A 22,735-nucleotide genomic window follows, 5' to 3' on the forward strand; every position below is an offset into this window, starting at 1 on the left:
ACTTTATTCTCTCTCCTCCCACCAGGGAAAAGGTTCAAGAATATGAAATCATTCACCAACAATTTCAAAAGTTTTTTTTTTTACAGACTTTGCAGAATTGTACTGTTAGGAAGAGTCTCCCGACATCCTGGCATTTGTCATTCACGCAGGAATGACCAAATCTGCAAATCTCCATTTCTGACCAAGAGTTTAGATAGCATACCGGCAGTGTGGTATATAAAGAGACAGGACATCAACCATGATGAATAACATACTGGGACATACAGTGCCACTACATCAACATTGACTGTGACGTAAATCATATGCATCCGACATATCCTTCAAACAGAGGAAAATGGCTGTTGATCCCAAAGAGTTTTTAATGCCAGCAGCGACTATGTACAGCACTATTCAAATGCAGGTTCATTTCATGCGCATCATGCAGGATTTCATGGCGCGTCTGATGCTGATAACTTGATGTCTGCTTGCTGACAATCGTACGCTACAACTTCACACACTTACCGCGTCATCACTACTTCGTATTCATTGGCCCCTTAGTCATGGAATGCCTGCAGTTCAGTACAGACTGAAGGCATTGCGGGAAAATGACTAGGGGTCTAGGAGATAAAATGTCGGAACAAGAATGGCACCCTCATTCCCATTCTGAGCGTATTACACAGCATGTGATCTGGAAAAATGGGAATAAGTTCCTGGAAAGCAGAGGCTGTGTAAAAAATGTACACCATTTAATGCTCAATTAAAGTAAATAAGCAAACAAAATGAGCATTCCATAAATTTAACAAAGTGATGAAAATTGATGCCACCAGTGGTAAACAATTTGAACCTAGCATATTCTAATAACTTCAAAACTACAACAATATGAAATGGGAAAATGAATTTTGCAAATATCTACAGTACTGTAAAATTTGGTAAAATTGTTTGTTCTCACAAGCAAAAGATAATATTACAGATTAGATACGAAAGATTAGGGTACATTTCTTCCCTCAGGCTCCTGATTGAACTTCACAATCATCTCCTCATATTGTCTTGCTTTGCACTAATTGATCTTTCACTGCAACACTAGCCTCCGTAATGTGTTCTTACTTTTCAACTTTGTACTGTTGTGTACATGTGAAAGTTGTCTTGCTGGACTACTTGAGAAACAAACCCTTGAGATTTTAACAGGTAAAATTCAACAACAAATTTGAATCAACTCCTCACTTGCAAGTTAATGACTGCAGTGCACTTCACTGATAGCATAATCTTGCAGCAAATCCTTTCTGACAAAAACTCAATCATTTTTAAAACAGTCCATCAGCATCAAAAATTTGGCCTTTCAAATACAATACTAATCTAAAATGTAGTAGAACTCATGTAGTAGAATTAGTAGATTTGCATCTTTTCACGCACCAAAAATTGGATGCCAAACACAAATAGTCTGCACTCAATCAGTTTAACTGTTAAAGACACGAGGACAGTTCTTTCCATGAGGCTTCATAAATTTCAGTTGAGCAGGCACGTAACCAGCAGTCAAACCTGTTGACTATAATGTGCTTTCAGTGAGTAGTGAAGGGTTTCTTCATATTCATGAATGAGTTTTGCAACTGATAGAAAACTGCAGAACTGATAAGATGGGAGTGTTTTCAAACACCTGCAATACTCTGTCCCAGTTTCAAGCCCACAAATCTTCAGTAGCCCATTCCCAGCCCTCTCTTGGAATTTATTCATGGCTCATGGATGTGGCATTAAATGGGCTAGGAAGCATATACACAGTAAACTGTTCAGTTAGGCTATGATAAGCAGGAATAAAAGCAAAAACAATCTATTGGAGTTTGTGGACTCTGTGATGAGGTGAGATGCAGCCTCATCAAAGTTAATATAAAAGTGGAAATGCAAAAGAGATTTTTATGATCATTGTTAACTATCAGAAAGAATTTGTCAACAAAAATGTAGTGAATAATCACATAAGCCATGAGGGGAACATGTAAAATTAAATATTGAATTGATCTAATAAATAAAACAACTTTTAAAAAATATAGACTGTGGGAATTGCTCAAAATAGTTCTAATTTTTGATAGAATTTTAGATTGCTTTGATGATGCCCTTTGTCAAAACCAGATGATATACACCATTTAACATTTGTTAACATTTATTTGTCATCCTCAATTAAAGTAAATAAGCACACAAAATGAGCATTCCATAAATTTAACAAAGTGATGCACATCGATGCCACCAGTGGTAAACAATCTGAACCTAGCATATTCTAATAACTTTAAAACTACAACAATATTAAATGGGGAAAATGAATTTTGCAAATATCTACAGTCCTGTAAAATGTCATAGCCCTCAGAAAAACTGTTTATTCTCACAAGCAAAAGATAATATTACAGGTTAGATATAAAAGATTAGGGTACAGCTATGAAAATGAAACTGCAGCAACTTGCCAGAAATTAACCTGATAAATGCAGAATTACAACAGGAAGATGAGTCATGGTTAATAGGAGAGACTTAAATTGGTTTGACATCAGTGATAGTAAAACATCTTAACATTTATCAGAGACCCCATTTAAGACAAAATCAATAAAGAGATTAATGAACAGCATCGATTCTGAACTTAAGGAAAGGACTTACCAATTCATTTGGTTTTGAGAAAAGGTTAAAAAGTAGGTAAATAAATGGTTACTCTTTTATCATAAAATTTTAGATAAATATCTCTCCATGCAATAAGCAACAAAAGCTCTCCTTCACCGAGTATTGCATTTCTTCCCTATTAGATCTAGCGTAAAAAAAATTAATTCAAAGGTTTACTCTCATTACTTTCTTCCAAATGTGCACAATTCTTCAAGAACATTTCTCAGTTGAAATAAAAAATAAATATTCAAGTTTGAAGATTCCTTCATTGTCATGTAATAATACACAAAATGCAATATTACACGAAATTTCCTTCTGCCTGCCGTAAGACAGATAAAGAGTTGCGATTATTATTGCTTGGCGTCCTGACAGTGAGAGAAAGAGAAGCAAACGACAGTCCCTCTTGAGACACTCTGTGCCTGCAGATTTGCCTCCAATGCTCCCACGGCCTCTGCAGTCGCACAGACCCCTGTCCGATCTATCGGAAACCTGAATTCCAGTTCCAAATCTTCAGTCAGAAAGCCTTCAGCACCCAAGGCCTTTCGGGAGCCTTTCTTGTTCTCAGCACCTTCACGGATCCCAGCTCAAGAGTCCCTCAACTGCAAGTCGCTGACCACCTGCAGTATCCTTCACTCGCTGAGCCACTCGCTGGCATGGTCACCATTTAGTACGGTCCCTCAGCTGCTGAGGCCCTTGCTGATCCATTTCTGTGGTTACCATCCTGTGGGTCATCTCTTCCGCTTCTCCTTCTCAACAGAGGCTGTTCTCCCCATTTCTAGTGATCTTCATCAGTCTACTGCTGCCCCACAGTCTGCAATACCTCGCAGCTGCTGCCAATCATAGACGCCACTCTTTTGGGTGCAGAACCCGAGGTTAAAGGATTTTAATTAAAAACACCTTTAACAGGCCATTTAAAGCCTGTAAGGAGCTGCAGTATTAGGACTGGGTGACTGAACCCTGTGGAGCAATACTGTGTCTCCACTCCCCGCTCTCCTGGGTCCATACCAGTGACAGTGTTGCCATCACAGCATCTCTGCCATTTTTTCTGGCATGACTATTTTAAACAAATCACAAATATAAATCTGCCCATTTATTTTCCAATGAGTTTTTCTTCTCAGTTTCTTTACTATACACACTGACTACAATCTATGCACTGACTACATAATATGCACAGTAAACATAATTACTTTCATGCATGATTTAGCAGGAGGCACGCCACACTCTGCCCTTATGTTTTATACCAAGTAAAAGTCAATAATGTTTTCTGGAGGGTTCCCATTGTCAGCACACATTCCACTTAAAGGGCAGTTGTGAAATCTCATTTAATGAAAATGCTGTCTACTCCAATGACCTCCAAGAAATCTGTACATTTTAATGAGTCCCCACTAACCCATTACAGGCAGATTATTTTATAAAACAGAAAAGTGATAACTTAGATACTGCTTTGTTAAATTATAATTTTCTTAAAAACAGATTTAAATCATTAACACAAATATTAGGTTATTATTGTTCCTGGGATCTGGAGAGAAAAGCAGTACTTGGATTGCATTGTCAGTTGTGATAAAGGACCTACTGGAATTGTAAGAATGCCCAAAAGTCTGCTCACAATGCAGAGACAATGATCTTAGAATTTGTGATTACAAGCAAAGTAGTTTTGCACTGCAATGTTGGAGAGATTGATAGATTGTCCCAAAGCAATGCTGTGATTGAAGACAGTGATCTAGCCATTTCTCAGCACTAGGAAGTGTTCCATAATTCAGCATCAGGTGACAGAAGGGAAGTGGGAAAGAGTCCAGAAAAAATGACCAAGACGATACAAGAACAGTGAAGGATGAATTGGGATGGGGGAGGGAGTAATATCAGGCAGAGTCCAAAAATACCTGGCATATGCCAAGTCCAAGAGTAGACTCTTTGAGATTTAAACAAGCAAACATCTTTCATCAAGACAATTCTGTTTTTTGTACTTGTACCTAATGGTCGTGGATCCTTTTAGAGGCTCTGTTCCTTCATATTTTTTGCTTTTACCCTTGCCATAGCATCTACACTAAAATATTTGCTTTATTGAAACATTCATAGTACATTTACCATTTTGTGGAGTTTTTAAGAAAACCACAACTTTCCACAGATACATCTGACTGAAATGTCCCTTTAAATCTTTAGGAAAAAGCATTTATTTCAAAGAAACACACACACACACCCCACACACACACACACACACACACACCACACACCACATGAAAAAAAAATACAAATCTCCCTTTTATTCCTGGATGAAAATTCCAGGCAAAGTGGAGTGTTAAATAAACGGCCTATGTGTTCTTCAAATAGTGTGGATGATGAAGAAAGATGATAAAAGCGATTATCTGACTGGATTTAAATTATGGAATTGCTATCAGATTTTGGACTCCACAAAAATTAATATATAAAAATAAATCAACAGACAACTACCAGTAAGTAAATTTAGTGAGTTTTTTTTTAATGAATGGAATGCTTACAAATAGAACTAATGTCTACTCAAATCTTCTCTGAATTAAGTTGGCTTATTTTACAGATTTTTTACAGAAAGAACACAACTGGAAAGGAGAATCCAGCAGATACTTTTTCCAAGATTCTGAAAATGGAATGAGCTCACTGTAATTATGACCTTCTAATTATCCTGCTGCAGAAATCAACCACACTCAAGATAGATGGCATCCTTAAAATTAAAAGTACTATAACACAATTCTGTGCAAATGACTACATATCATAGTGGGGAAAATACAATGTTGACTGATTTTCCTTTCCTCAACCTTATCTGAAGCATAAAGTTAATGAAAAATGACTTGTGATTTGCGATTAATTGACTTTAGTGTTCCTGATCAGTTATTTGGCTTTTCCCAATAAATACAATCAGCTTCTGTTTGGCATCTTTGATGTAAATAGTCATTTTTTTTTAATCTTCAACATCATCTCATCATTCTGAAAATTAAATATACTCATAATATCCCAGCTACCTGCCTTGGGCGGAAAGGTCGAATAAAATTCTAGCCTTGTAAGAGGAATCAAAATGACAGATCATTTAAGGTCATCATTAAAAAAAAACAATTCAATGAGAAAATATTTACTGGCATTCGAAAAATATTTGAAGATTTTGTGAGGCTATTTTTCCATTGTTTTAATAATTTGTTTAGTTTATGATATTGTTCTCTTCTGTGAGGTTTTCATGATTGTCATTTTCTAAATATTTTGTATTTTTATGTTTTGCTCGCTTTTCTTTAAATTTTCCTCTAACTTTGAATTTAAACTCAATTTATACTTTTACATAATAGCCTGAATAGCAGCACTTAATAGTCTGAAATCGACTGAGATTGTCTGATCTCGGAAGCTAAACAGGCTCAGGACTGGTCAGTGCTCGGAGGGGAGACGGCCTAGGAAGACCAGCTGCTGTAGGTTTTTGTAAGGGGTGCTGGACAAAGTGGCAACTCTCTGTCTGCCTTATGGTAGACAAAAGTTAAAGAATTTCATCTATGATACATTCCGATTGTAGTATTATTTGACAATAATGGAACCTTTACCTTTTTTTAACCATTTAATCCATTTCTCTTTGTGACAATAAAGTATGGCTTAAACTTTTGCCACAGTAGCCACGGTAATGAATAAATGGTGAAGAAAAAGTGAGGAATACTGTACATCATTGAAATGGATTTAATCACCGAAATGGGGATTTTATCAATTCATAAATAATCCAATTCGATCAGAGTGGATCATTCCATTTAACATGCAATGCCCCCACCACCCCTTCTTCAAAGCTGGTTCCAGAAGCTGTATTGTTCGTCAAACTTTGGTAAGTCTGGGAGGATCAACTCTTGCACATCATCATGTGACCACTTACTGCTTAGGTCATGGGTGGCCATTGAGGAGGTCGTCTCACCGATCCCCCAAAAGGCCAATGGCATGCAAAACTTGCTTCTTCTTGGTGACTGATAGTGATATATTGATAAGTTTAAGGTGAGAAGGGAAGTAATGCCCTCCATAATGCTTGGGACAAAGTCACTTTTTTTCCTTTATTTGCTCCTGTTTCAATCAAACAATTCACGTGTAATTAAAGTACACATTCCAGAGTTTATACAAAGTTATTTATAAAATGTTGGTTTGACCATGTAGAAATTATAGCACTTTTTATACATAGTCTCCTCATTTTAGGGCACCATAATGATAGGGACATTTGGCTTCACAGGTGTTTGCGATTACTCAGGCATGTTCAATTGCTTCACTGGTGCAGGTATAAGGTAGCTAGGCTTGCTTTTCAGGTTTTGACCACCTTTGGAGTCTGTAGTTGCCATTTTTAAACACAAGGACCAGATTTGCACCAATGAAAGTCAAAGAAGCCATTGAGGCTGGAAAAAAAAAGAATAGTGCAGTAAAATACATCATCCAAATCTTGAGATTACGAAAATCAACTGTTTGAAACATCATTAAGAAGAATGTACTGGTGAGCTCAGTAATCGCAAAGGGATTGGTATTCCAAGGAAGACCTCCACTGCTGATGACAGATTTTTCATCATAATGAAGAAAAATCCTCAAAAATACTGTATGTCTGACAGATCAGAAACACTCTTCAGGAGGCAGGTGTGGATATGTCAATGACAATTGTGTGCAGAACATTTCATCGACAGAAATAGATAAGCTACACTGCAAGATGCAAACCAGTTAGTCACAGAAGCAAGATGGCCAGGTTACAGTTTGCCAAGAAGTATTTAAAAGAGAATTCTGGAAAAAGGTCTTGTCAACAGATGAGAACAAGATTAACTTTGATGAAAATGATGACAAGAACAAAGTGTGGAGGTGTAAAGGAAAAGCCCAAGGTTCAAGCCATACCACCTTTGCCATAATTTACATCTTGCAGAGTAGCGCCGATATTTCTGTTCATGAAGTCTCTGCAGACAGTAGTCATTGCACCCCTGCCTCCTGAAGAGTGTTTCTGATCTGTCAGACAGGCGTTTGGGGCTTTTTTTTCATTATGATGTGAATTCTTTTGTCACCATCAGTGGAGTTCTTCTTTGGTCTACCAGTCCCTTTTTGATTACTGCATCATCCACTGCATCTGGATCCTTGGCTTTCTTATTGGAAGACCACAGTCAGTAGGAATTGGAAACAATGTCTCCTCCTCACTGATCATCAACACAGGCGCACCTCAAGGATGCGTGCTCTTCTAAATGATGTTTCAAACCATTGATTTTGGTAATCCTAAGGATTGGGTGATGTCTCCTTCTGTTATATTCATGTTTTTCAGTCTCATAATGGCTTCTTTGCCTTTCATTTGCACATCTCTGTTGAAAAATCATGTTGAAAATGGCAACTGCCAAAGGTGATCAAAAGCTGAGAAGCAAGCCTAGCACCAATGAAGCAATTAAACATTCCTAAGTACTCACAAACACATCTGAATTATTTGATTGCAAATTAAAAACTGTGGAGAACAGGAGCAAATAAAGAAAAAAAGTGTCTTTATCCCAAACTTTATGGAGGGCACTGTATTTAAAAGTGATCTGAGGGGCAATTTATCACACAAAGAACGGTGGATAAATGGAGTTGTCAAAGGAAGCGGCAGAAGCAGGTAAAATAACAATATTTAAAAGACATTTGGACAAAACATGAAAAGGAAAAGTCAAAAGGGATATGGGCTAAACAAAGGCAAATGGGTTTACCATAGATAGGCTCCTTGGTCAGCACAGACAAGTTAGTCCAACAGCTTTATGAAATCAATAAGATGTTTCTCAGCAGCTTATTTTTTTGTTGCCATGTGGATGTGGTTGTAAAAAAAGGAGGGTCATATGTGGATATGGAAGACCACAGTGAGAAACATTGAGAAAAAGTGATAAAGGATTTATTTAAAAATTATACACAAAAAATAAACTCAGCAGCACCAGGCTGAGGAACAGCTTCTTCCCAGACAGTGAGAATGGTGAACAACCAAAGGAACTGCTCACACTGACCATCCGAGACACTCATTTGCACAAAACAATATTTATTTATTTATTTGTATAGATAAAATGCTTGTCCTGCATATGCATTAATTATGTGTTATGTCTGGTTGTGTGTCTGCAGGCTTTGCACTGAGGATCAGAGAATGTTGTTTCGTAGGGTTGTACCTGTGCAATTAGATGATAATAAACTTGACTAGACTTGATGTATCTGACTAGTGAATTCTCAAAACTCTTCTTTTAGAGAGGAGTTACTCTTTGCATAACTACTGAAAATATGGTACATTGTATGAACAAAGCAAGAAGCCACAATTAGCAAATGAGATAAACAGCCAGGTTAATTGGTTTTAGTGATGTTAATTAAGGGAGGAATGCTTTCCTAGATACCAGTAGCATCTCCTATTCTTGAGGTGGCCACCCAAGACTTTTTATATTCAATGTCGCAGGAAGAATGGTGTTTAATAACTCATGCTAAACATGGCATTGGAACTGTACTGCATCCCCTTTTCTTAAACTGAGGTGCCAACTGAGAATGTGTGCGAAAGTTAAAATATGAAGTGTGATGAAACTACAGAAGAAGCCAAACAACTATTAGCAAGGAGAAATAAACAACAGCTGCTATGGTAAAGAACTAAGTGCACCAAAATATGTAGTAATAACATTTGGCATTTTTCTTATTGCTCATGTAGTTTCTCAATTTTTTCAAGATGAGCATTATTCCTCAAGTCTTTTAAAATTGTAATTTTATATTTTTATTCAAATAACTTTATTGGAGCACAAGACTCTCATTTCAGATCACACAGGTAAATCAGGTCATAAAGAGAGGTTTTGGAACATTGGCTTACATGAATCAAATTACTGGGTACAGGAGTTGGGATGTCACGGTAAAGATTGGTGCGGCCACATTTGGAGTATTGTGTGCAGTTTTGGTCACCTAACTACACCAAAGATAGCACAAAAATTGAAAGAGTACAGAGAAGATTTACTAGGATGTAGCCAGGATTATAGAAACTGAGGAACAGAGAAAGGTTAAACAGATTAAGAGGTTATTTCCTGGAGTGTAGAAGAATTTGATGGAGGTATACAAAATTATGAGGGGTAAAGACAGAATTAATGCAAGTAAGCTTTTTTTTCTAAAGAGTTTAAGAGAGACTAATAAACAGAGGTTAAGGGTGAAAAGAGAAAAATTTAAGGGGAACATTAGGGGGAAATTCTTCACACAGAGAAACATGGATGTATGAAAATAGCTGCCAGCTGAAATGGTGAATGCAGGCCAATTTTGACATTTGAAAAATATTTAGGCAGAAACATGGAGGGGGAAGGGTATGGAGGGTTATGGACTGGGTGAGGTCAGAGGCATGAGGCAAAATAATAATTTTGCACAGACTAGAAGGGCCGAAGGAACTATTTCTCTGTTGGTAATGTTCTATGTCTCTATGGAATGGTATTCACAGAAATTACATGAAATATCAGTAAAGATCTTTATGGCCAATTTGATGATGTATCAAAAAAGTGAAAACATCTACCTACCTTTTTTTCTGCTGAAAGCACGGTTCATGTTGGGAAGTTCTGCTGAAACACCGATAGTGCTAAAGTAGCTTTATCTGAAAATAATAACCATCGCAAAATCATTATGTAATCATTTCCACCCAGAACAAACCAATAACTTAATAACTCACCAGAGGTATTTTATTTAAATAACAGGGAAAATAGCTCGAAATGTTCATAATTGATATACAGGTATTCCCCGCTATCTAAAAATAGAGATTTCCAAGGAAATCTTTCATGATCCAAAATAGCATAAAGTGAAGAAGAAATTATGATTATTTTATATGGGAAATTTTTTTGAGCATTCCCAGACCCACAAAATAACCTATCAAATCATATTGAATTCATCTAATGCAGTGGATCCCAAACATTTTTGGGCTGCTGCCCCCTTGGCTTCCAGGTCACATCCCTAGCACCCCCCATACCCCACTCACTTACAACAAACACACACATCACTCACAACTCCCTCTCACCTCAGCTGGTGCCACCTGCCGACCTTTCTTCTGGGGCCAACTCCTTTCACCCCAGGCCTTTCCTGCCCGAACCCCCTGCTTTGGTTCCCCCCTTGCTCCGTCCACCCTTCCACTGCCTCCCATTCATTTTCAACCTATCAAAAGGCCAAAGTCAAATACAATATGGAGGCCACCAAGGCCAACTCTCACAAGACCTTGTTGCCATTTTGCTCACTACTGCCACCCTGACTCTGACCAGGACAAATGACAGTCTTCTAGAGACTTTTCACTCACCTTTTATCATACAAAAAGCAAAAATCCTCTTCAGATGAGTGAAAACAGGTACCAACATGGGTCTTTTGTAAATACAAAGTGGAATAAAGTGAATGTTTTAAAAGTGGGGGATACCTGTATACAGATCTGATTTTTTAAAGCTCAGGAGTACAGTATATTCAGACCGCAATCTCTAAATTACTCAGGACAATTATCACGCATCAATGGTTCTTAAAATGCTGAGCAGAGCAGAATCATTTATCACTAAAGTTACAAACAACATTACCAGACCTAACACTGCAGTGTGGAGAAATTAAATTATTTCAAAATAGAAGCAAAATGGCAATCAGGGTCACAATAGAATAATTAATATTTTGCTTGTATCACAGTTTTTGAGTAGTGTTATCTTGCAGGATTAAAATTTGAATAGTCAATAATTCTGCACTGAATGGAAATAATATCTATCTGAAAAGTTATTTACTGAAGAAATTGAAGGCTGAAGTAATCTTCTTTCAAGGTCAAGCATATTTGAAATAAGATTTCATGAGAGACAATAATGTAGAAAAAAATCCTCAGCTTTAACAAAGAACTACAACCCAAATTTTCAACTTCAATGAACATTGTACATAAACTTAAACCGAGCCTAACATCAGAATAAGACGATAGTCACAAAATATCTAATAAAGTGAGAAGGTTCTTCAGCAAACAGACCAACAGGTCATCTCTAATATTACATACAGCTGTGTATGGAGCACAATTTAGAGTACGGGATTTCACCAAGAAGGGAGACCAATTAGCAACAAGGGCAACATGAGGACACTGTTATGGGGTTCATTCAGGAGTTTGATAGCTGTAGGGAAGAAACTGACTATAAGCATGTTAGTGCAGGTTTTCAGACTTTTAAGCCTTCTTTCAATGGGAGGAGGGAGAAGGTGTCAAGTAGGTGAATGGGCCATTTAGCAATGTTGGCTTGCTTTCCTCAGCAGTGGGAGATGTAGATGGAGTCCACGGATGGAAGCTTTCATTATGTTCTTAGCTTTATTCATCATCTTCTGATCTTGAGCAGAGTTGCTCCTATACCATGCTGTAATGGTTCGAGTATATTTGATGGTGCACCTGTAGAAGTTGTTGAGGGTCAGGGGAGGCATGCTAACTTCCTTTGTCATCTCAAAAAGTAGAGTCATTAATGTGCTTGTCCCAGGTCAGATCATTGGAGATATTTATTGCTAAGGACTTGAAGCTATCTAAACTTTTGACCTCAGCAACATTAATGTGATCAGGGTGTGGACTCTCATGAAGTTAATGATCATCTCCTTTATCTTATTAAGAGAGAGAGAGAGAGAGAGAGAGAGAGAGAGTTATCTGAATACTCAACTTTCAAACTCTTTCTGGTATTCCATCTCATTGATATTTCATATCCAGCCTATTACTGTGGTGCTATCATAATTGGAGTTGGAAGAGTATTTAGCTGTAATATCTTGGGTGAAGAGGAAGTACAGAACAAGTCTCAGTACACATCCCCAAGAGTATTGAGGATGAGTGTGATCAAGGAGGAGATGTTACAAGTCTGTTATAACCATATAACCATTTACGGAGTGGAAACAGGCCATGTTGGCCTTTCGAGTTCGCACCAGTTCACTAGAACAACTCCACTAGCTCAAACCTCCTGCTCATTGCCAATAACCCTCCAACCCCCTCACCTCCATGTACACATCCAACCTTCTCTTAAATGACAGAAGGGACCCTGATGCAACTATCTCATTCCATTCTGCCACCACTCGCTGAGTGAAAAAGCCACCTCTAATATTTCTCCTAAAGTGTTGCCCCCTTACCCTTAACTTGTGGCCTCTTGTTCCAACCTCCCCTGCCCTCAGGGGTAAAAGTCTGTTTATGTCTAGTCTACCTATTCCTTTCAAATACCTCTATCAAGTCCCCTCTCAGTCGTCTACATTCCAATGAATAAAGTCCCAGTCTCCTTAATCTCTCCCTGTAATCCATATGCTGTAAGACAGGCAACATCCTTGTAAACCTTCTCTGCAACCTCTCCACCTTATCTATATCCTTTCAATAGACAGCAAGTCAAAGATCCAGTAACAGATCTTGTTTTAGCCTTGCTCATGAGGTTTGAGAAGGAATTTGCTAGGGATGATGGGATCCAAGGCAGAGATGCAGCCTATGAACTGTAGTCTAACATATGTGTCCTTGGGGTCCATGTGTTCTAGGGCTGAATGGAGAGCTAGGAAGATGGCATCTGCTGTGGATCTATTTTACCAATAAGGTCAAGGCTGGCTAGTAGGCAAGAGCTGTTGAGCCTTGACCATCCTCTCAAACCAATTAAAGATGGTGGATGCCCAAGACATTGATAGCTCATCATTTAGGCCCGTTCTTATGCTTTTCCTTGGTACTGGTATGATGGTTGATTCCTTGAAGCATAAGGACCTCGGGCTGTTATAAGGAGATGACTGTGAATGCATCTACCAGTTGACCTATGTGGAGAAGGCAGGCATGCCATTTATTTGAATTTCCACTTATTTTTACATAACCTGTCATTTACTCCTTTACGGTACATTGCTACTTAAAATGTATTAAATTTTCATCCAACATATCGATGTATAAAAATGATCATTAAAAGTTTTACATAATAAATTCTTATTTCCCTTTGGATTTCTCCCCCCCACCCCCCACCCTGCCCCAGCCCCATCCATCTGTTCATTCTGATTGATGAACTTGTGCAATATATCAATACATTCAGTCATTTTGAGCATCCCTTTATTTGGTCATTAATCTCTCTTCTAAAGAGATAGCATTTGCTTGGGATCTCAGAAACGATTATCCACTAGACACCTTTTTCAACTACTATTCTCTAATTATGCCTTTTGTGAAGTCACCTTTTTGAAAACAAGATGCACCTCTGCCTCCTACTACCCCTTTGCCAATAAATAGTTGACACCAGCGTCACCTCTTCCCAACCCACCCACCTACCCTCCCCACAACTTTTCCCCCTGATTCCCATGCTCACTGGGATAATTTCATTTATTGATTTATAGGGGCACTCCGCAGCACAAAGGCAGCTTCTTCCCCTTTGCCATCAGATTCCTGAATGAACGATGAACCAGAGACATTGCTATGCTTTGAGTTTTTCTTCCACTATTTGTATTTTTATAAGGTGGTTCATAAATGTTTGCACTTCGATGTTCCTGTGAAAAAACAAATTTTGTGGCATGTTCATGACAATAAATTCTGATTCTTTAAACTCAAGGGCTGATGTTTTCTCTTTCAAATATGCCATCGCCACTATTTTCAAAACTCCCTGAAAGCTCTGAAACAACAAAAATTCTTTCTTCTTCAAAGTTTTTCAATGTAGTGAGACCTCCCACATTCTTCACCTCTTCTACAGAATTCCATATACAAATCCAATTTATCTGGCTTTGTAACAGACTGATATCATCTGTCATCAAAGACAGACATGACACTCCATGGAACTGAGAAAAATCTAATCTATCAATCCTCATTCTACTTGACCTGGCTGTAGCTTTGGAATGAATGAACCACTTATGTAAGTGATTCATTCATTCCAAAGCTACAGCCAGGTCAAAAAGAAGCTTCAAGTGCCTAGAGAGGATGGTCTAGCCTACTCGCCACTCCTGATGAACTTCACCTTGCCTTTCGGTGAAATAGATCCATAGTAGAAGCCATGTTCGGAGCAGAGAAGGGAAGAAAATTAGGGAGATGGAGTGCAGTAGGATGAGGGAAAGAGGAAAGGTTAAAACACAAACCACAAGATGATAAGTGGTTCCTATTTCACTGCCCACACTAACTCCTCAGTCAGTGACTAATCTAGATTTCAGCATCTGCAGTATATTGTGATTAGTTTAGGTGACTAAAGTAACATCCAACTTTTTTCTTTAAGCCTATTTCACTATTTCTATTTGCTTGATGAACAATATTTGAATTAAAAAGTGTTCATATATTTCCAAGCCTAACATAAAATACAGCAAGATCAATGATGACTAAGGACACCATCACTTTGGTCCTCTGCAATTGACTTCAATTGCAACCAAAATATTGCAAACATTCAACTTAATGCAACACAGTCAGATCATAATTTCATTCAAAAAGTTAAAGTCCAATTGACTTGAACTTTTCTTTTCCTGAACATATTTCAGCCCTGATCAGAAAATAACTGTCACATGCATAAATTGAGGAAAAAGGACAAGACAACATCAACATGCACTAACAAATTCTACTTTTTTCCCCAACGGAAATCAAACAGGTAGATTTTTTTTCCCTATGTTGAAAGAAGAAACTTCTATAGTCTTAAATTACATTTCCAATAGTTGAAAAGAACCAATGAATATCTTCCCCAACCCAATCTAAACAAATGCCCTGACCCTACAGCTGATTATCCCAGAAGCATCCAATCAAATTAATATCTCTTCCTGAGAATGGTGAAAAATAGCCTTTAAAAATAACATATGAGAAATATAAAGGTACATAAACAAGAGAGATTACAGATGCTGGAAAAATGGAGCAAAACACAAAATGCTGGAGAATGTCAATGAGGCAGGCAGCCTCCAAGGAAGGCAATAGATAATGTGACAGATATGTTATTTGTATTGTATATAGATATGTTTTGGGGAGATAAATTGGGGCAGTTTTTTTTTAGTGTAGGTCACATACAAACACTTCAAAACATATCTCTATTAAAATACTGGAGCTCTGCTCAAACCAGACAGGACAGCTCCTGGCGGCCTTTGCAAAAACTTTGGGGGGTACCCAAGAGACTTAACTACTGAATTTTTGTTTTGAAAAGCAACAGATTAAAGAGAATGGAGGAGTAGTTCAGAGCCGCAGGCTGCAGTTTACTGTTCTAAGTGGATCATGTGGTATTGCAAGCAGAGAGTAAAATAGGCTTTTTTTTCTGAGAGGGAGAGAGAGAGAGAGAGAGAGAGAGAGAGAGCGCACTTCTAGAATGTTACAGCCAGCAACAGCTGCTGGGACTGGAACAGAACAAGCTGGCAAGCTTGTGGAAAAAAATCCATTTGGAAGACGGATTGTGAGCGCTTAGTTCAACTTCGTCAAAGCCCTTGTGATTGATGCAAGGGGAGAGGACTGGCTGCCTAATGTTTCACTTGAAATAAGGGAAACAAAAACGAACTCTGTGGTGACCTGAAAGAAAGAGGTTATCATCTGAAAAACCCTGATGGGGCAAATTTATTCAGCAAGACACTGACATGGCTGATTAAAAGGGATCAGTTTGTGTCCAGGAACAACAAATCTCTCTCTGAAAACCGACAAGAACCTTCCTGAGTGGTAACGATTTACCTTTCAAGCACCAAAGCCTGGTGAACTTCATAAATGTTAAATTTTAGGCACAGTATAAGAATTCCCTGCAACCAGTGAAGTTGGAGGAATGAGAAGTGAGATTGGACTGTGAATCATATAACATTTCTGAACTTACATGCACATTACATAAACGTGTGCTTAGAATTAGAGGGGGGGCTAAGTTAGGTTAGTTAATAGTGATCCTGTTTTCATGTTTAAAGATAATTAGAAGCAACTTTTGTTTAAGTAACCTTTTGTCTTGGTGAATATCTATTGCTGCTAGGTTTTAGGGTCCTCTGGGCTCGTAACAGTATTGAATGTTGCAGCCCAAAACATTAACCACCGATTGCCTTCCATGGATACTACCTGTCCCACTGAGTTCCTGCAGCATCTTGTGTCATAATACACAGGAACCCACTTTCCATGTCTTAACATGTCAATTCATAATACACAATAATGAAGTATAAAAATAATGCAATGAATAAATTGACAAACTATTTGCATCCTATGAAATATATAAGATTTAACACAGATTTTGACTTGCACTGATGGAGGTCTTTCATGTGCAAACCTAGAAACTGACTGCTCACAATGAATGGAAGCATTAAAAAAAATTCATAACCTCACTGAATATCCATACATGTCTTCTGAGGCATGGATCATGCACCAGCAATCTTTGAAGTGCCACTCTGGCAGATCTTATCACCAAACAGGAGCACTCCAAGTAATTGCATTTCTTTTTCTGCTTTCCATTTGAGATTAACTAACACAATAAAGATCAAGTACAGAACCTGAAACGGTCTGCTTTAGCATTCCACTGGTATGTTTGTGTCAAGCTCTGTTATTTTGCTCTATATACCTCGATAAATTGCTTCACTTTCATTTTGAATTTCTTGGGCCAGCCATATTTTATTAAATTCATCTACGTGCCATTGACTGTCGAAAGTTATCAATGGCTTTCTGAATTTATACAAATATGATAAGAAGGGAATCCAAGAATTTTCAGCTTTATTCAAAATCCAAAGTGCTCATTTCCAATCCAGTGGAGCATCTTCAACTTGTTCATCAGGAAGGAGGACCAAAATGTTCAAGGATAAAATGATTAAAAAGATATCTTTCATATCAGTGTTTTCCACAAAACAGCTGCCTGCACTATTGCAACACCACTTTTTTTTCTTGCAATAAGGCAACAATAAATATCATACATCTTTTGTATTTGTTATTCGTTTTTGTCTTAAGATATGCTGTTGTAGTTTTGTTCAGCTGCAGCAAGAATTTTAATGCATATGCATTGTTACGGAGTCCAGAGGACCCCAAAAAGCAGCAGCAATAGATATGCACCACAACACAGGGGTACTTCAACAAAAGTAGTTTTTAATTATAATTGTACAAGAAAATAGAATTGAACTTTAACTTGTTACTTAACCTACCTAACTACTTAATCCCCCCTCTAACACTAAGCACAGGTGCATGTAATGTATATTTAAGATTAGAAAAGTTCTTTGGATCACAGTCCAATCTCACTGGTTGCAGGAAATTCTTGTACTGTGCACAGAAGTTAGCATTAACAAAGTTCACCAGTCTTTGGTGCTTAACAGGCAAATGGTTACCACTCAGGAGGGTTCTTGATGGTTTTCAGAGAGAGATTCCTTTTTCAGGACATCTGCAACTGATTCCTTCTCAATCAGTCTTGCTGACAAAACTTGCCCCCTGGGTTCTCCAGATGATCCTCTTTCTTTCAGGTCACCTTTCACACCACCCGTCTTCACCTTTGACAAGGCAGCCTTCCAAAGTTTGCCAGCTTTGTCCTTCTGGAACTGATTTCTGTCTCCTGTCTCTCTGTTTCACACCCTCCCTCTGTGAGAGCAAAACAATTTTCCTCGGCCTGCAACGATCACATGCTCTCCCAGGCAAGCTGTTGTGGATACTTTGTTGCCTCCTGCAAAAAAGCATTCTGCAAAAGTCCTGCAAATATTCTGTTTTAACATGTGTATGTGCAAGCTGCTCTAACAATTCCTCTCAGACCACCTCTAAATATTCTGTCACAGTATGTAGTGCAATGTATATGACAATAAACTCATTTTAATTAAAAAGAACTAATAACATTACAAATAATGAGTCCTAAACCTTTTCTCAGATCACATAATAGTCTATGCTGCTTTGGTAGTTAATTAGTTAATGATAGAGAATCATATGGTTTTACAGCATGGAATTAGGCCATTCAGCCTAACTTGTCCATGCCAATGAAGCCCATATCCCACTAAACCTTTCCTATCCTGTTTAATTGAAATAAACATGCAGATACTTGGTTATCACTAACTGCAATTTCTGTTAGCATATGAAAAAACTAGTTGGGCATCTGATTCAGTGTTGTAACCCCAAGACTGGAGGACCGTAATGTATGGTAAATGACGCCCTTAGTTTGCAACACTAACCATTTGCTATTTACTGGCAATGTTACTCCAGAGGGGCAGCACAGTCATTGATTAGCAACATATAAAATTAGCCTGCATTCTTTAATGGAGCTCCAGATAATCTACAATGGAAAATGACCTAAAAACAATAAAGAATGGTGGTACACAAATTTAAAAACTTGTTTCTGAAAACTGCACTGGAATGTTTTGTGGAGTATGTTCTGCATCTACAGAGATCACAAGGACAGTGACATAGGGTTTCAATGATAAACAGAGGAAATACTAGAGACAGTTAATAGCAGGAGTTCATTCCAGTCAAAGCAGATACTATATCAGAATATTTTGAGATCTACCATGAATACTTCAGATAGGTTAATCAATCTTCAGATTTCAAATTTACTGTCAGAGTACATACATGACATCACATACAACCCTGAGATTCCTTATCCTGTGGGCCAAGCAGAATTACCACTTATTGGTATTGCAAAAAGCTGTACACAATGTACAAGTTAACAAGCAATCAAATGTAAACAACTGACTGTGCAATACAGAGAGAACAAATAAACAAACAATAAAGTGCAAAAGTACATGTCCTTAAATGAGTCCCTGAATGAGTTTGTCGTTGAGGAGTCTCTTGGCGGAGAGATAGCAGCTGTTCCTGAACATGGTGGTGGTCATCTTGTGGCAGTGAGAGCAGGGTCAACCAGGAAAAGGTCATGACATTTATATATGGCAAATATATACAATAGTGGTTTCACCACATTCACCCCTTCTTTTTAAAAAGAATGGCTGGTGGGGGGGGGGGGTGGTGTAGTGTGGTGTGGTTCTGTCTGTCTGTCTGGCAGTCTTCTTTGGCATTGTGACCGCACATTGGATGTGGTGATTGGGTTTGGGGCTGAGGGTCAGTCACATGGTGAAAGGAGGGTGGGCGGTTTAAAAACTGCTCATTGTAGACCTTGATGGGAGGATGGGGCCCGTCGTACTCCATGGTGATGCTCTTCACGTTACACTGGAAGTCTAATCCCAGTAGGTTGGGTGGGTGCACAGAGCTGTGGTAGTTTGAGGAGTTTAAAGTCCCAGTATACTATGCCCTGGACAGTCAGTGTTACTGTGCAACTGCCACGAATCACTGCCAAGTGAGATTTCGACGCCAAGATATGGTGAATCGCGGGCTTCACCCCAAGGGAGTAATGCTGTATAATGTCCAGGTGAATTAAGCTTTCAGTGCTTCCACTGTCAAAAAGGCAAGCGGTGGGGTAGCCGTTCACCTAGATGTCCATCATGGACCTGGAGAGTTGATGGGGTTGGTCCTCATTGAGGGTTACCGATGCCAGCATTGGCTCGTTGTCTGAGGAGTTTCATTGGCACCAAAGATGGCGGTCCCCATGGCACTCACGCAGCCCTGTTATAGTTCGCCGGAAGAGAAGGAGAAGAAGGCAGAAGTGACGTTATCATGGGAGGTGGTCTCTGCGGAGTGCATCGTGTCCATCCCAGTTCCACAGAAGTGACGGCATCAAAAATGGCTGCTCTTGCTTGCACACGGCACTACTGGAACTCAGGATTGGTTTGGACTTACAGACCTTTGCAAATTGTCCTTTCTTCCTGTAGTTGGAGCAGAAGGCGTCCCTGATAGGGCAGCGTTTCCTCAGGTGCCTAGCCTGCCCACAGAAGTAGTACTTCAGATGGTCGTTAATGGCAGCAGTGGTCAGTTCAGAGTGGGAGGAAGCTTGCAATGCCGCCTCCCAAAATGCCAGCCCCTGTGTTCCCCATGAGGCGGCCGCTGGTTTGTTGGAGAATGATTCAGTATTGTGGATGGCTGTCTCAAGAGTGTTCGCCAGTTCAATGGTTCGAAATACGCTCAATTGTCTCTGTTCGCGTAGCCTCTGCCTCACGTAGTCAGAATGGACACCTGTTACACAAGCGTCTCTACTCAGCAGCTGTGTGTGCTGTTCTGCACTCACAGCCTGGCAGTTTCAGTCCCTTACAAGCTCCTGCAGAGCTCTGACAAATTGTTGAAGGTTTCCCCTGGTTGCTGCCTGTGTGAGTGGAGTACATGCTATGCATAGACCTCGTTCACCTGAACATTTTGCTGGTCCTTCAGGATGTCCATTGCGGCTCCATATGTCTGGCAGTCTCAGGCCATCCTGTAGACCTGGTACAGCAGATGGAGCTTGTCCTCGTCATCTTGGATAGCATCTGCAGAGGCTGTGATCAACTTTTTGAAGCAGTGGTGCCAGAGAGCAAATTTGTTGGCTGCCTCGGGTTCTCTCAGGTCAATTTCCAGGCAATCCAACTTCATGTACTTGTCCACGTTTTCAAAAAAAATCTTGTAAATAAAATTGAAGCACGATCAATTATACAAAGATTGAAGTTGTCGAGACTGAAGGCTTTTATTTACAAGAGATGGACAGCATCCCTGTGTTGGTCGCTCACATTGACCCAGTCTCGAACTGGGGGCAGGCATGTGGCATGACAGTCTTTATGTGAAAGAAGGGGGAGGAGTCAATAGCCGGCCAATGAGAGCAGGGTCAACCAGGAAAGGTCATGACATTTACATTTGACAAATAAATATAATAGTGGTTTCACCACAATCCCCATCATTCAACAAAATCACCATCAATATAAACATTCCACAGATCAAACATCATATCCAAGGAAAAGCCTGTCCTGAAAAGATGACAGCATTCTTGAGCACAAGACAAAAAAAAACATCGCTGAATTCAACAAAACGGTAATTTTCAAGTTGAAAAGCAGTGAAGATCAAAGTGCCACAGAGATCAAAGAAGGGGCCCGACTGTTCACTCCCGACTGTTTACACAGTTGCTTCAATAACAGGGAATTTTTTGATGCAGGCTGTGTAAAAAATTCAGAATGAAAATGAGTGACTAATTCCAGTTCCAAAATTTTTCCTGCAGCAGCACTCGACAATTTTGCAGAATGCCTGCATCTACACTGAACTGCACGCAGTCTGGAACGATGGGCGAAATGAATAGGACGACATTGTACCTCGCACCCAGGGTCTACGCCATGGTTGAAGTCGACTGACATCCAGCCTTTGAAATGACCGTGACTCAGGTATCTAGCGTAAATGTCCTTCCTGTGTGAATGGCCACTCCGGAAGGGAAGTGTGAAAATTATCGACTGGAAATTATTGCGGCAGCTATGTAAAAACAATACTTGATTTACATCAGGGACCAAGTGCAGTTTGTTGATGAGACAATGCTAGTTGGCAACACGAGTTTGAGGGTGCATAGAGGTTCAAAGGTACACAAGAAGTCCAAGTAACGGGGCAGGTGGAGCACAAAGAGAAAACGTGCGAGCTTAACCACTTTTGAAAGTGGAAGGATTTATTTTCTTCTTCTTTTTAAAATGTTTTTATTGGTGCTTACATTATAAACAATTAAACAGCACAATTATATATTGTGCTATAAGATTCAAGAGAAAAAAAATTACAAAAATCTTTCCTCGTTTAAAATAATCATATTAAAGAAACAGAATTTAACAAAACACAAAAAAAACAAATTGGATTTGGATTTATTTTCCAGATGGTAAGTAACCTACAGATTCTGGTGTTCAGAGGAATGTTTGTGCCCTTCTATGAGTCAATCAATGTTAGCATGTAGCTTCTGCAAGATAGTGGGAAGCCCAAAGATTGCAGTCAAAGAGTGGAGATATCTAGGTCCAATTATGCAGCAAGCCTGGTGCGTCTGCATCTGGAATATTACATACACATATGGTCTTCCTATTCAAGAACTTTTGCATTTGAGGGAATGTAGCTGAGAGGAAATCAAGTCACAATTCTCATGGGGCTTGAGAGGGTAGATGCAAGGATGATGTTTCTCCCGATGAGGTATGTCAAACCAAGGGTTACAATTTCAGTTAGTCACCCAAAAGGGTTCTGTACATTCAGTTTCTGAGTATAGTCAAAGAAAAGAGGTCAATAGAGATTTTGAATGTTAAAAGGAATTTAAGGGCGTTGGGCTGATGAAGAAAAAATGGCACAAGGGCAAAATGGACAAGGTGCAGCATTCATGCCCTCCTCCTGCTTCTATTTCTTATCTTTTTAAGACTGTCTCAATAAAGGATTTAGGCTTGAAATGACAACTATTCCTTTTCTCCCATTGATGCTGCTTTCCCCGCTGGTTACCTCCAG

General features: G+C 39.0%; 1 protein-coding gene across 10 annotated transcripts in view; it reads right to left on the reverse strand.

Moving 5' to 3' along the window:
- The window catches only part of gulp1b (GULP PTB domain containing engulfment adaptor 1b), a 355,986-nt gene that overhangs the window by 172,468 nt on the left and 160,783 nt on the right, over nucleotides 1-22,735 (reverse strand). For all 10 annotated transcript variants that reach the window (XM_069934742.1, XM_069934741.1, XM_069934737.1 and 7 more), the window contains one exon: nucleotides 10,101-10,174. In XM_069934742.1, the coding sequence (XP_069790843.1) occupies nucleotides 10,101-10,128 (28 nt within the window). In that variant the 5' untranslated portion in view covers nucleotides 10,129-10,174. The remainder of the gene's footprint in view (nucleotides 1-10,100; nucleotides 10,175-22,735) is intronic.

This window comes from Narcine bancroftii, chromosome 4, assembly GCF_036971445.1.
Source record: "Narcine bancroftii isolate sNarBan1 chromosome 4, sNarBan1.hap1, whole genome shotgun sequence".
Lineage (NCBI taxonomy): Eukaryota > Metazoa > Chordata > Chondrichthyes > Torpediniformes > Narcinidae > Narcine > Narcine bancroftii.